This window comes from Lissotriton vulgaris, chromosome 1_1 (genome assembly GCF_964263255.1).
Source record: "Lissotriton vulgaris chromosome 1_1, aLisVul1.2, whole genome shotgun sequence".
Lineage (NCBI taxonomy): Eukaryota > Metazoa > Chordata > Amphibia > Caudata > Salamandridae > Lissotriton > Lissotriton vulgaris.
This window is the reverse complement of record NC_141685.1, coordinates 1,086,052,090-1,086,068,143: the sequence shown is the minus strand read 5'-3', so window position 1 is coordinate 1,086,068,143 and position 16,054 is coordinate 1,086,052,090. Positions and strand designations below refer to the sequence as shown.

General features: G+C 47.6%; 1 protein-coding gene across 1 annotated transcript in view; it reads left to right on the top strand.

Moving 5' to 3' along the window:
• Nucleotides 1–16,054, top strand: part of GRAP2 (GRB2 related adaptor protein 2) — a 537,997-nt gene that overhangs the window by 196,966 nt on the left and 324,977 nt on the right. Inside the window, exon 2 of the mRNA XM_086963467.1 lies at nucleotides 14,649–14,793. Coding sequence (XP_086819593.1) covers nucleotides 14,716–14,793 — 78 coding nt within the window. The 5' untranslated portion in view covers nucleotides 14,649–14,715. The remainder of the gene's footprint in view (nucleotides 1–14,648; nucleotides 14,794–16,054) is intronic.

Here is a 16,054-nt window from a genome sequence, read left to right as displayed (position 1 = left end):
TGGCTCCCACATCACTTTACTTACTAATGACCAGCTCTAACGTGGGTCTTATTTCCATGCTTTCTATTGGTCATCAGCTCTTTGCTTACCATTGGCTGGCTCCCACGCAGGTCTTGTTTCCACATTCCTATTGGTCAGCTGCGCCTCCTGGCCTCCCGCTTCCTCCTACTGTTTAGATTTTTCCATTCTTCATCTATGATGTGGAGCTTGGACCAAGTACTGCTTCCTGTGGCCAGTGTCCTTTTACTGGCCATCAGGTACTCTTTTTTTATTCACTTTTGCACATGCACTGAGAGTGCATGTGTCTGTAGTCTTTCCTAAAACAATTCAGTTGAAATAACTTCCAGGCTACACCCTTCCTTTTCCTTTTGTCTGCTACATAATTGTCCACAAACCACTTAGATGTCGTTCTCACATGTGTTTACTTAGAATAACATTTGAAAATTGAAGTCTGTACATGTGCGCTTTTGTTTGATTACCCACCAGGTTGATTCATATTTTACTGTTACTTAAGGAATATAAGAAAGGGGGCTGTTTAGTTCCTTACTTCCCCCGTGCATAGCTGCCATCAGTAATAACTAACATGCCGCATACAGCTCTATTAAAAATCCTCTATGAATATCAAGAGATACTTCCAGTGAATTTTAGAATGCTTTTTATCCTGTTTAAGAGTTCAAACATCGTTTAGTCCCTTTCCCAGTGGTTCCACTGTATTCCATTGAGTATCAGAAGGTCCCTAGGCTAGGCAAAATGTTCTAAGCCAGCTAGCCATTTTGAGGCAGGAATTTGTCCTGCAGCAGTCTCTTTGATGTGGCCACCTTGGTGAATTTGTCCTTTACTTCTTCTGATTTTTTTTCATCTAAATCAAAGCACCAGCTGGCACTTTTTTTAACAAGCAGGTGTCCCTTCCTCTTGCAAGGGGTAGGTACCCTTGTACTGATATTTTAGACTGCACAGGTTCATCTGCCTCTCCGTCTGGATGACTCCCTGTGGATGGTGTAAATCAGGATGGGTCATTTAAAAATGTGACTTTGACCATGGGCATAACACAGACCCATGCATCCCCTGCGGAACACGGGGACCCCAAATCCTCCAGGTGGGTGCTAACCCTTGAAGGTAAACCCATTCATCCCATGGTAAATGAATATTTGTGAGATACAGGAGACTCACGATTCCCTCATCAATTTTTGCGGGCTGCCCCAACATTTTGTGTTACGACAATGCCTGTGACTGTCAGTATCACCTGCATGCATTCTAAGGTAGGAGTCTTTGGTCTAGCAACAGGTAGGGTTGAGACTGCATGTAAATGTTGATTATTGAGGGAGGAAGGCAGAATTCCCAAGGAACTCAATGGTAACTGAATACTATTGTGAAATAACACAACTGAGAATTTGTGAAAACGAATGTAATGTATACCTTTGCACTCTCAGCACAACTTCCACAGTTTATAAGGGAGTCAACAAGAGAATGTGGTCTATGGTAGCAAATGGTTCATGAAAGATCAGCAGGGTGGCCTGACTAGAGTCATAAATTGCAGAATTGTTGCTAATCATCTTTATAATGGCTGAGTGCCCCTCCCAAGTTGGAAAGCAGATGGCAAATGTTCAAAGGTAGACACATTATTTAAAATGTCACTGGAATGGATTGCTGTTCATCTGTCCCAGATTTCAGAGGGATGAGATGCTTAAGACAATAACTCCAGAATTCTCTCCCATCTTAGTTGGATTTCTTTTTAAGTGCAGTAATGAATGTTATTTGGAGATAATTTATTGGCACTGGGTACAGTACTGCCCATGATATGGATAGTAATCCACTGGGTGAGCGTGAGGAGCCTGAAATATGATATTTGGAAGATGGCCTTGATAAACAGGCTCACAATCTCCTGGGATATCTATTGGCATGTATTTTTAAGTGGTATATATTTTATGGAAGCAGTGAACAGAAAAGTCTTGTGACCAACCAATAAAATAACACCATAAACAACTTTAACCAATAAAATAACTCTAGCAACTAAACAAGCAATATAAAAGGCACACTAATTGAATAATTCACTATTCCCACTCCAATCTAAACGAACTTGTGGAAGGTGTTGGACACTACAGAGGTGACATTTACTATTCCCACTCCAATATAAACAATCTCAGGGAAAGTGTTTGACACTAAAGGAGTAACATTTACATTTTCCAGTCCATTATAAACCAATTTGAGGAAGGTGTTGGACACTAAAAGGGTGACATCTACTATTCCCACTCCAATCCTAAACCAATTTATGGAAGGTGTTAGACAGTAAAGGGGTGACATTTACTATTACCACTATAATCTAAACTAATTTAGGAAAGGTGTTGAACACTAAAGGGGTGACATTTACTATTTCCACTCCAATCTAAACCAACTTGGGGAAGTTGTTGGACACTAAAGTGGTGAAATTAACTATTCCCACTTCAATCTAAGCAAACTTGGTGAAGGTGTAAAAAACTTTGAAAAGCAAATTAATTAAATCCAATTAAAAATAAAACTTTTGAACTAGTATACAATATTTTTCAAATGTAAAGTAGACAAGTAATGCTAAACATTATCACACGAGTAATTTATACATTTTTCTTAATTGTTATATTATAACACACTCATTTAAGCTACTATTATTTATATATTTAAATTAGATTAGAAAAAAACTTTTTATCAATTTAGCAATACAATTCCAACATTTTAATTAATATGTTCTACCATTTAAAAAAATGTAAAGGTATAACTACATTTTTTGTAAAAAAAGCAAGTTTTCTCAAAAGGTTTCCCAATGTATACATTTTTTTGACATAACAAGTTTTAAAATTTTCGGTGGGAGGCCTGGGTGTGGGACCTGGATGACAAGGAATGGTGGGAGGCCCGAGAGCTGATGATTTCATTACAGTTTTGTATGGTTCAATTTAACTACTTACATGCGACCTACCTTATCCCGCAGTGCTTACAACACCTGCTCACAGACGCCTCTGCCGCCTGCGTGAGATGCGCGCTCCCAGCAGCGGATTTTTTCCACGTGGGGTTGTCCAGTGTTGAAGCCCTTCAAGGAGGGGGGTTGGTCAGGTGCTTTCCATTGTTTTGGACCGTGTCTTAGATCTAACTCCCTGTAATGTGTTGCTGGGACTGGTGGAGGAATTGGGGGGGCCTTGGGCTGAGCGAGTGTTCGTTTGAATGACCTGCTTGGTCTTTAAGAGAGACGTGGTTCGTACTTGGAAGCAGCAAGTACCTGTCATGGTTCTCGGTCTGGGAGCTCACCTCGGGGCCCGTCAGGCTGAGTGGCTCCAAAGCGTGGTTGTTCTGCTTACTTGTGGGCATTATGGAGCTTCAGGTCATCGAGCTACTGGAAGTTGGTAGTCTAGCTTTTCTCCTGCCAAAAGCAATCCAGGAAGCAAGCGCGGGTTGAACTTCCGGGTGAAACCACATTTAAACCCATGGCGTTCAACCCAGCGTTGCTTCGGATTGAAAATCCTTGCCATAGATGAGATTGTCGTTCTGCAGCAGAGCGTTCACCCGTATTCATTAGGTTTCGGGAGAGCGGCGCTTCACAGTAACTAGCCGGACATTCTGCCCCCTAGCCAAGTGGTGAGTCCGCAGATTTTCGGTTTTAGCGCTGGAGCACTTACACCTTTCTGGTAGCACTTCACGCAGGAGTGCGATGCTTACCCTCAGCACACAAGTTTGGTGTTGGCGCAGGAGCGCTTACACCGGTCTGGGCAGCAACATGTGCAGGAGCGTGTTGTAGTACAACACACAGCTTCGGTGTTGGCGCAGGAGCGCTTAAACCGTTCTGGACAGCAACACGTGCAGGAGCGCATTGTTGTGCAACACAACTTTGTGTTGGCGCAGGAGCGCTTACACCATTCTGGGTAGCAACACGCGCAGGAGTGCATTGTTGCGCAACACGACTGCTGTGGCACAGAAGCGCGTACATCATTCTGGGCAGCAACACGCGCAGGAGCGCGTTGTTGTGCAACACAACTTTGGTGTTGGTGCAGGATCGCTTACACCGTTCTGGGCAGCCACATGCTCAGGAGCTCCTTGTTGTGCAACACAACTTCGGTGTGACGCAGGAGCGCTTACACCATTCAGGGCAGCAACATGCGCAGGAGCGCGTTGTTGTGAAACACACCTTTGGTGTTGGTGCAGGAGCACTCAACACACTACTGGAATCCTTCTACATGCAGGAGTGTATATTTCTTTTACTGCTAATAACCAACACCCTAAAACTACTTGCACAGAAGTGCTTACTTTTTCTTCTGGAGCTACATGATCAGCAGGGTGCAACGGCTCACCTTCGTGCACGCAGGAGCATATCCAGCTTCTTTCCTGTTTTCCCCGCCTATGGACGTAGAAACAGAGTTTCAGCTTGAACCACATCCAAGATGAACACAGATGTTCATTCGGTCTTACCCGCACAAGCTGCTCCTGTTTCCCGCCCACCCTCTGTTGTTAGCTGGCTTACTCATCCCCTCCTGCCTGTCCTCTATTGTCAGCTTGCTTCACCATCCCCTCTTGCCGATCCACCATTGGCTGTGTTTCTGCTCCATACCCTCCCGCCCACCCTCCATTGTTTACCTGCTGCCCCATCCCCTCCCGCCCACCCTCCATTGTTTACCTGCTGCCCCATCCCCTCCCGCCCACCCTCCATTGTTTACCTAAACTGAGAAAAATCCTAACTTTAAGACTTTCGGTTTTCACATAAGGCATTTAGGAGTCCTAAAGTTAGGACTCCTAATGTTTCTCCCCCCCTAACCGAGAAAAATCCTAACTTTAAGACTTTTGGTATTCACAGAAGGCATTTAGAAGACCTAAAGTTAGGACTCCTAACGGTTCTACTCCTAAACTGAGAAAAATCCTAACTGTAAGACTTTCGGTATTCACAGAAGGCATTTAGGAGTCCTAAAGTTAGGACTCCTAACTTCTGTGAATACCAAAATGAGTAAGTGCCTTCTGTGAATACCAAAATGAGTAAGTGCCTTCTGTGAATACCAAAATGGTAGTAAGTTTAGGATTTTGTCTTAAGTTAGTTCTGTGAATTGGGCCCTGTGTTAGCAAAAGTAATCTGAATAGTAATTAACTGCATTTTACGTAAAAAGCCCATTCATTCGAATGTACTAAACCTGTTGCAAACTGCTTACTTAAAACTGTAACCAAAACCAGTACAAGTTACACTGCAATTTTGAACTGTGTTCATACAAGTAATTTACTACTGCAAAGTATTTTTATGCTTACCTGTGCCAGGCTTGCTTGGTAATAGAAATAAAACAACAGTATATTTTTTATACAAAAACAATTGGCCTAGAGTTCAGTTCTTAAGTGTGTGAATTAATTTGCTGACTGAGTGTGTACATCAAATGCTTAACACTGTCGGGGCGTGGCTTGAGCGCCGACGGAGGAGGTCGCCTGAGCACTTGGCTCCGCGATGCGAGCCTCCAATAATCCTGAAAATCGACATTACCGACCCCTAACCCACTGGAGATTGTGTGGGAAGGTGTACTCGGTCGGCGGACCAGCGGAAGGCCGTCCCTGCAGTGCTGGCAGCTGACTAATTGAGCTGAACGCAGCCCGGCTGCCCCGAACGGAGCTGCGGTCAAGATGGCGGCCGTGCGGGAATGCTGATCCCCGAGCGAGCGGCGACCTTACGGGACCTGAGTCCTAAATAAGACCCCCCTGACCACCGACGAGAAGGGAAGTGGCTGCCCGAACCACGATCAGAGAAACCCGCGCGGTGGCTCCTGCATACCCCAACCAAGCTCAGGTTGACGGCTTCACGTCCAGCTACAGGCTAGTGAGGAAGAAGTTGTTCCACGGAGGGTGCTTGCAGCTCCGATCTACAGCCCAGCGGACTCAGCGAGAGTAAAAACGCCCCCTGGACCGAGGTCGGGCGGGGCCGTCCCGAATTGCTGACCGCTGCGGGACATAAACATTCCGCCACCCGACTGGCAGACCCCGCGCAACGCATAAAATGGCGGCCACGGGACTGGCTTGGCCTCCGCCGACCCAAGATCAGGGAAAGAGCGCTGCCGGCCTGCGGGTCGGCAACATCTAGCCTCAACCCCGCATGAAACCAAGTGTCGAGCGCGCTCCCTGAGGAGGCCGCACCTGCAGAGCGGCTCACGCGCAGGGCAAACCCGCTCCTGGGACCTACGCTGCTGGACACAAGCCGACCGTAGGAGAGATGGACGGACGGCCGGCATACACCGCACTTGTGGGAGTTGGAAGAGAAGGAGGCGCCATAACGGGAGACCCTCAGGAGGACTCAGGCAAGAGGGCTACCCGTTCGTTAATTGGAGGGCACAACGCTTCCCCCCCCCCCCCACTCGGTAACCACGGATCGCAGGAGTGGCTGCTGGAACCCTCAGAGCGAAGAAAGTGGTGTCCAATGGGTCGATGTACAGAGGAGGGCACAACGGTCTCTTAAACCACACAAGGGTGGCCCACACACGAGCCTTCCTTCTCTCTGGGTGCTTGGGACCTTGGGGGCGTGAACGCCGCATTTGCACCCAGAAGGGGAACGCGGGGCACAGCCACGGAGGAGAACTATTGTGTGAATTGCAACGAGCGCAGGAGCGCGGCTGAGTTGCGACATGGCCACAAGTTGGACCATAGCGGTGGCGCCCACTAGTCGACAGGGTACAGGTGGGGATGTGCGGTTCGCCAAGGCGATAGCTGCTTGGAAGATCACCGGGACCTGTTGCCTTGGGCCGGTGGATCGCGCCTGCCGGAGACGCTGCTGGGAGCATTACCCCTCACACTTCCCTGAACCTGAAGTTCCTAACCCTGCAGCACAAACGCCTCCTTATAGCCAGATATTACGGTGCTGCGAGTGGTGGCCCTTGAACCCTGCGGGCTGGCGGAGAAGTCTAGAGGTTCCCTGGGGATCGTGCCTGAGGTCAGTTATTGTGTAGGACCCCCAGTTTGGAGACATTACAGCCAAGCAACCACTGAGGAGGCTACCCAACCGCCCCGGTCATGGGAAAACCCAAAGGAACCAAAGGTGGCACCCCGCCCCTAGGGGATACTGAGCCAATGGACACTGGGGATCAGCTGGCCCCGGACAGCTGCAGGATTCCCAATTGCAGCTTCATCTAGACAAAATATTGGCGGCGCTGACGGATACACGGTAGGCGTTCCAGCACACTATCGCGCAGGTGACCACGAGCCTGGGGCTGCCCCGAGCGGACCACGGCAAATTGGCCGATAGAGTTAAACTGGTGGAAGATGTGGTCCACACGTTAGAACCGGCACAAAAGGACATTCGGGCAACCATGACTAACATTATGGACCGTATGGACATGCTGGAGAGAAGAGCGGAGGAGGCAGAAGGGCGTAATCGCCGAAATAACATCCAAATAGTGGGACTGCCGGAGAAAGTGGAAGGGAGAGACATGGTGCAATACCTCGAGGACTAGCTCAGGCAAACGGTGGCACCGGAGGGATTATCCACCTTCTACACGCTAGAGAGAGCTCACAGAGTCCCAGCCAGGCCTCCTCAGCAGGGCCTCCTGCCGCGCCCGGTAGTCGCCCGACTGCTGCACTATAGGGACAGAGACCTGTTGCTTCAAAATGCAAGAACAAACCACCCCTTCCAGGTGGAGAAAAGCAGAGTTAACATCTTCCTGGATTACACATACGACACGCAGAGACGGCGGACCTCCTTCCTCGCGGTCAAAAGGGAACTACGATCTGAGGGCTTGCAATATTCCCTGCTCTCTCTGGCCCGGCTCCGAGTCATTGTTGACGACTCCACCAAGTTCTTCGCCACTCCAGAGGATGCCTGCACCTGGCTGGAGTTATACAAGTCCGGCAAAGACGTACTTGCACATCGACCAGGCAATGACCCCGATGGCCTGCCACAACGGAAATCGAGATGCATTCGGAACAGACAAAGAGGACAGAGGAAGCCCCCGCAATCCGTAACCACAGAAGAGCAGAAAGAGGTCCTGGACTTGGTATCGGTTATCTCGGGTACACAAGGCACGCCATCGCAGGAAGAAGAAGAATCTGAGAAAGGCGATGGACACTCTGACACCGATCGTTCTGAAACAGACAGTATGCCGCTACCAGTGGTCACCCCGGCCATGGCGGAAGAGATGATGGATGAAGGCTAAAGACAACTGGTGAGCTGTATGGGATCCAGACATGGTCAGCAGGGGAAGTTTGGCTGAGGTTGATGGGGAAGGGAACCTGACTGCGGTTGGGGAGGGAGATTGTCGATGGAGAACTACACTGTACGAGGCTCGATCGCTCGACGACGAGTCTAGGGCTCGGGCGGCTGCCCGTTGGCGACCAACCCCCCACTGAGCCCTTAAGGCGCACCCACAGCGACTCCTGTGGGGTTAATTCCATGGTTTTCAAAGGGATTGTTTGGACCGGTGCTAGATGGCGATCACTAGGTCCTGTTCTGGGGGGCGAGTGGGGACTGTTTAGTTTTAGTTTGGGGATTTGGGCGGGGGGACTCATCCTCGAGAATAGCACCTTCCCATGCTCTGGGAACTCAGATTGTAACGATGGTGGAGTGTGTGATGCGCTGAGGGACAATGGGTGATTTGACTAATATAAGATGCATCACATGGAATGTGCGAGGTCTCCACAGCATGACAAGGCGCCATAAAATTCATGCCTATTTGGTGCGTAGAGGAGTGCAGGTAGCGCTGCTGCAAGAGACACACCTAACACGAGCAGAGGGAATAGTGCTGCAGCGTAGGTGGAGAGGGCAAGTTTTTTATGCAACCTATTCAGCATTCGCAAGTGGTACACTGGTTTGGATCAGGGCCCGAGTTCCATTTCAGGTGACCCAACAGGTTATTGACCCAGAGGGCAGGTTCGTGGCCGTGAGGGGCAGATTGGGAGGTAAAGCTATAACTATTTGCAGTGTTTATGCACCCAACGTTGAGCTGGTGGCTTTTCTAGCGAAGCTGTCTGGATCTCTAGCACACTTACTGACAGGACCACTGTTAATTGGGGGAGACTTTAACTCAATATTAGATACCTCATTAGATAGATCTCACCCACCGCTAAGGGACTCCCTGATACATCGTACCACTAAAGGTAGATTTGAATGGCAGGAGAGGTGGGGCTTGATGGACATATGGCGTGCACAGCACCCGCACGACCGGGATTATTCTTATTTTTCAGGGATGCACGAGCTCCATGTATGGCTGGACGCGATACTTTGCTCCCCAGACCTGGTACCAGTGGTGGTGCGTACTGAATATTTAACACGCACGGTGTCGGATCATAACCCTCTGCTATTGGCCTTGCGATGGCTCCCTAATGAATCATGTGTTCCCACCTGGAAACTGCATCCTGAATTGCTCGATGATCCTGTGTTTAAGGGGGCATTAGAGGAGAGAATTACACAATACTTCGATGATAATGCAGGCACGACCGAGGCGAGGTCTACGGAATGGGATGCCTTCAAGGTAGTTTTGAGAGGGTTCTGCATAGTTGCACAGGTAGGAGTGCGTAGGGTTCTCCTGGATGATCTGGATAGAGCAGACAGGGCGCTTCGGGAAGCGGAACTTTCAAGGCCCGGTCACCAGGAGCTCCAAGACACGGTCACTAAGGCCAAGGAACTCGTGGCGGTAGAAACTGAGCGCTTGCGCAGTTACGACTATAAGGCATACACAGCCAGGACGCATGCAGAGGGCGATCGGGCTGGGACCTTGTTGGCCTGGCTTGCTAACCCCACTAAAAGAGGCACCCCTATAGTATTGATGCGCACTTCTGATGGGAGGGAGGTCTACAACCCAGACCGAGGTTCTGCAGTGCTTCGAGAGCTATTATGCATCCTTATATAGAAGTAGGTTGGAGGTAGGGGCCCCGGCTGTGAAAGCCTTCCTGGAAGGACTCTGCTTTCCGGAGTTGGACCGGGACCAGGCCGAGACGATGGGCAGAGATATAACAGTGGAGGAAATTCGGGGCGCCATTAAAAGCATGTGGCGGAACAAAACCCCAGGATTAGATGGCATACCAATAGAATTTTATAGCAAGCACGTTGACCTCCTGGCGCCAAGATTGCTGGAGGTCTATAGTGAAGCAAAGCGGTTGGGACGGCTGCCATCTTCCATGCGAGAAGCACTAATCATACCCCTACTGAAGCCAGGAAGGGAGGGTGAGGATACAGCCTCTTACAGACCGCTCTCGATGCTCACCACCGACTATAAAATACTGAGCAGTATTTTGGCATCTCGCCTATTAAGCCACATGACCACCCTAGTACGTCCACTAATATCACAGCAATACCCGGTCGAGAGAGGTACGAGGCAGGGGTGCTCGTTGTCCCTGCTACTGTTCGCTCTAGCGATAGAACCTTTGGCAATATCGATCCGATCAGGCGTCCACTATGCCGGGTTGAGCGACAGGACAGGACGTCACCATATATCGCTATATGCGGACGACCTCCTGCTTTTCATTGAGGACACCGATGGAGCGTTGGAGGGTGCCGACAGCTTGCTTCAGCGGTTTGGTATGGTCTCGGGCCTCAAAGTAAACTGGGACAAGACATGCTTATTCCCAGTACGCCACGGCGAACCACGACTGACTACAGGCAGACCAGTGCGCTGGGAGCCCACCTGCTTAAAATATCTAGGCGTTCACATATACCACTCACCGGCCGACGTACTGGAGGGAAATATAGGGCGCAGAGTGAGGACACTGAAGAGTAGCATGGCCTTTTGGGCCACGCTTCCACTATCCATAGCAGGTCGAGTGGCACTACTAAAAATGGTGGCACTACCACAGTTTCTATACTACTTTAGGACACTCCCTGTGTGGATTCCAGCTGCCACCTTCCGACTCCTGAGATCCATGATAGTGTCCTTCCTTTGGGGGACGGGTCGGCGAAGAGTGGCTCTAAGGACACTGTTAAGACCCAAATCAGAGGGAGGGATGGCGGTCCCTGAATTGGAACTATATTATTTGGCAGCGCAACTGCAGATTTACACTCAAGAGGTAGCTCGGGAATTTAGAGGCCCGGAACAAACCAGAGATCAAGGCATCCCTCGTCATGTTCTTTCCTTCATAGCACTACAGCAAAAGCTAGTAACACGCGCTTTATCTCTTGAGGAAAACACGATACGGCAATGCTGGAACCGCACTCAGCGCAAGGCGGGGGTGATACATCCATATGCCCCTAAGATGTCATTGGGAATGCTGACAGCGCTCCCGCACGGTGGCGACTGGTCGAGACTGCAGATGTGGGAAGAGGCAGGTACACAGATGGTGGGAGACTTATATGAGGATGGGGCCCTGATGCCCTACCCGACGCTACTAGAACGGTATGACTTACCTAGGGGGGACTTCTTGCTCCACGCCGTGTTAACACAAGCGATACAGAAACACTGGAAAGAAGGCCTGACCGAGCCGAAAACGACAATGGCGTGCCAATATGCCATGAGTTCTGCTGGAACTTACAAGGCAGTCACCTGTCTTTACTCCAGAATGGTTAATGAAGATTTACCTCCTCTAACGACTTTGAAGGGGAAGTGGGAAACGGAGGTAGGAAGACCCATACCTGAAACAACTTGGGCGCAGATTGTGCGGCGGGCCCAGAAGAGCACCCGCAACGCCAGATTTCAACTAGTACACTTTTTTGTCCTCCACCGCACGTACCTTACGCCGGAAAGGATCCAAAGGTACTTCAATGCAGACGGGGCGGCTTGCCCCAGATGTGCACTAGTTGGAGCAGAGCTGGGCCATATGCTGTGGACATGTCCGGCACTGGAGCTATATGGGAAGGAGGTAGGAGACACCCTGAACGCGATCACCAAACGAAGTTTGGTATTCGATATAGCAGTAGGCGTGCTGCACTGGTTCCCCCACACCCCTAAAAATAAGATTACCAGTAAATTTATAGACATGGGACTTGTAATAGCCAAGCGCGAAATAACACAACACTGGAAGGCAGCGATAGAACCGAATAGCATGAGATGGAGGAACGAGTTCCTCAAATGGGCTAATGGAGAGAGTTCGATCAGATTCCAAACTGCGCAGCGACAACATAATGAAAAGGCATTAGAATCGGCTCAAGCATGGGACACCCTGACACAGGCATTGCACGACTATGATATGCAGGATGACCAGGCAGAACAGCACTCAGAAGGCGGGGCTACCCCGTAACACCCCAGGGACACCGCATCACTTACCATACTTTCCAGCGACTCCTGCTCACTCACATTTGCAGAGATGTTACCACCTGCAATTAGAGGATGAGGACCCGGGGTGGGGGGTGGGATAAGGGATAATCTGTTAGCCACTTGGGTGAGGCACACAGAGATTAGTACACGAGGAGATCCATAGAGTGGGCGAAGGGAGACTAGATAAGGGATACCGAGTTAAGATTGTACTGACACCTTGCTATTGCCTCTTGGGGTTCTAACTGTTTATACGTTGATGAATGGGTTGAAGGGGGGAAAAGAAAAGCAAATGCCAGAACTTCCTGCTGAACAGTTGCACACGTTTTTTTTTCTTTCTTTGTTTGTCTCTATGCTTCCAGCAACTTTCCAGTTAAAGCCGCCTGGCCTCTGGGATGTGGGCTTACTGGCCATGTAATGTTTTGTTTCACGATTTGTGCAGTGCTACTGTCGCAAGCAGGATTGCCGAAAAGAATGATTCAGTGTTATGCAAATCTGCAATAAAAAATATTTTTTAAAAAAAATCAAATGCTTAACGTTGTCCTCTGATACTGCCTTACTGCTCGAACAAGCTATCACTTTAGAGAGTAAGGTTGTATCTAACTTTAACCTCTGCAAAACCTCTGGATACCCCTGGACTCTATACACACTGTACCTCACTTTGGTGCAGTATATATAGAGCCAGTTCTCACAGTGGCGAAACACATGTTGCCAGGCAAAGAGGGAAGAGGTTTGGTTAAATACAGATCAGAAGTGAAGCAGTAATTTTTCTTGATTTTGGTTCCTCAGATTCCAAGAGGGATGTTGCTCAGACTCCACTCTGACAGCCTGGCTCTATTCTCCTGGCACGGCACGCGTGTACCATATGTTTATGCTCTTCATTCCTCGCCTCACACCGCCAATGTATCCCTTTGCACGATAATCTTTCACTTTGTTATCCAGAAGTCTTGGATTGTTTGTGTCAGTGAGTCACTGACCATGTATGCAAAGGTCGAAGTGGGCAGGATCTGAGGGGCAGGACGTGCCCACACTTCTTTTTTTTTTAAAGAAAAACAGTTCCATTACTTTTTGTGGAAAGACAACCGTCCCGGGACAGTTAATTCTGAGAGTTGAAATGCTTCAGGTACAGTATAAAGCAGGGTGTCTTGTGCTGTGAACCCATGAGAGGGGCAGATAGACTAACAAGTCTAATTTCCGGGGTGCCCCCCCTCCCCCCCCCCCCCCCCCCACCCTGAAAAGAATGTAAATGTGCGCAACTGGCCAATCTGAAAATGTAAGTGATGCTTGGGAGCCAGTATTGGCTTTATTAACAGAATCAATTGAAGCTTTCTGATGACACAGATTTTTTATTTTTTAGTGGTTTTGTAAAGGAGTTACCATCTGCGCTGTAAAGTGTGTCCTTTTAAAAGACAGCTATAAAAGAAATTGCACTACATACAGCCTGGGTATTACTAAATTGTATATTTAGGAAGCACTTTTCCATCTTAAACCTTTTTGCTCATTTTGTAGCAGCCTACCTTATAATGCATGGGTACTCAAACATTTGCCCAGGGGCCACAAAGTATGGTCTGTGGTGTGACCAAGGGTCGCATTGATGCCAGCAGGGTGGTGGTAGTGGGTCTGGGTGGGTCAGGTATTGTGTAAGGAGGTAAAAAAAAAACGTTAAATTAACGGGCAAGCATTTATTCACAGGTTAAATAAAGTTAAGTGGTGTAGGACACCACAATAGTTACCTAATAACTTTAATCTAATCTGCAAATGAATGTTTGCCTTTTTATTTAACTTTCTGAATATTATTGCTTAGCCAGTAAAGAGCAGCTTGTGCTGCTGTTCACCAGTGGGGTAGCATGTAAAGGTAAAGAGGGCCACCAGTGCCCCCGCGCCGTACTTTGAATATCACTATTATAATGTATATAATGCAAGTCCAAAATAATTACATATATGCACAGTGCTTTCTGTCACGGACTGACCTCGCAGCACTAAACATACACAAGTCATTGTTCTCCGCTGCACCAACAGCTTTCAATTCTGTGGTTCTCTGGTTACTCACACAGACCTCTGAACGACATTAACTAATAAAGGTCTCATCATTTACGACCGTGCATTATTTTATATTTAGCTACATGAAGGTGAAAGACCGAAAAACAGTAACAGAATAATTCGATTTTTTAAGCCACGCCATTGACCGCACCAACATTGTGTGAAGCATTGCAATTCCCATACTTTTTTAATGGACTTTGTCCCCTGCATGAATCCCCAATCCTTACAGGCGAGGACATAACGGCAGTGTGAAGAATTACCTAAGCACAGCAATGTTTTCTTTAAAGAAAAATCAATTCATTTAAAACAAAGTGTATGTATTGGGGTGAGGCATTTTCATTGAAAGTGCACATTGTCCATGGCTGCAATTTTGCTGGCAGCTATGACCGGTATATGTAATCTCCAGCTATGTCTTTGGTCTTACACTATTCTTACTCCTATTTGTTCATTTAGGAGCTCGGGTCGGCAGTCAAGACTCCTCAGCCCAGCCTAGACCAGCTCTACCTCTCAACAAAACAAAATGGAGGCTGTGGCAAAGCGTGACTTCATCGCAAATGGCGAGGATGAGCTGAGCTTCAAGAAGGGTGACATCTTGAAGGTAAAATTGCTTCAATTTGGGGCAGGAAGAGTTGTGAAAGTTATGTCACCAGGCAGTGAATACTGCCAGGAAGGGACCTTTCCTGGTGGTTAATGTCCTTTGGAAGAAGGGACTTAGCCCACAATGTGATTAATATATCAGTATGTTTTGTCAATTACTGTCATACATTGTATACAAGCACTTGGCACTTTGACGTATCCTGTATGCTTTTCTGAGGGTTAAGATAAATGCAGCTCTATTCTTAACTGTGATTAATTTTTATGCACATAGGCTTTACTGCATTAAAAGTCTGGCTTAATCTGGATTTACTCTTAAACCAGCATATATTAAAAGACTGCCTTAGGCTGGACAAAGGAAAAGAAATACTGTGGCTATTTTATGTGAAAAATGAGCTGAAGAAACTTGGGCGACCCGAGCTATTTGAAAACCCGGATACCATTGTAAAGGGTGATATTGCATGGGTTAAGAAAAACTTTCGGGCGCGAAGAGCTATGGAAAGGGAGGAGATTGAGCTAAAAAAGCCTCACGTGAGGGCCTACTATTTGTTGGTAACGACCCCTATGACTGAGCCATACTTGCAGTTGGTCACAAGGCCTTTCCACCGCGTTTTGTTGACAAAATTTCGCTTCAATCTAATACATTTTGTTCTGGGTATGTACAATGGGTGGAGTAGGCCTGTTGATACAGCCCTTTCTAAATGTGATGATAGCTCTAGTCAGGAAACAATGCATTTTACCCTCTTCTGTCGTTATTATCAGGATATTAGGTTAACATTTGTATTACCACTGTTAAAGGGAACAGGGATTGTCCAGGCTAGGCCTGCTTTGCTTTACTTACAACGTCTGGAATCTCCCTGGACAATTTTTAATATCGCAAGTTACTTTGTTGCTGCTGTGCGTATTAAGAACCAAAGATGTGTAAATAGTGTTGTTCCCTTGACCAGTTGAGCACCTTATTACCCCTTTCTTTTTAGACAGGGTCTCATGAGTCCCGACATACAATTGTTAAAATTTTATGGATTGAAACGTATAATTACTCCTTTCCCTTTTTATCATGGCTGAGATTTTTAAGAAGTACATATTTAACTGTATCAATTGAATATTATGAATTGTGTGTTTTTATATGTACCTTTTATGATTTAAATTATTCGAATAAAGTGGTTTTGACTTGACTTGACTTGAACAGTATGTTCTTCTTTTTAATGTTGTATGGCCCAAGCAAGAATATTTTATGTCAAACTGCTGGATATGTATCGAAATGT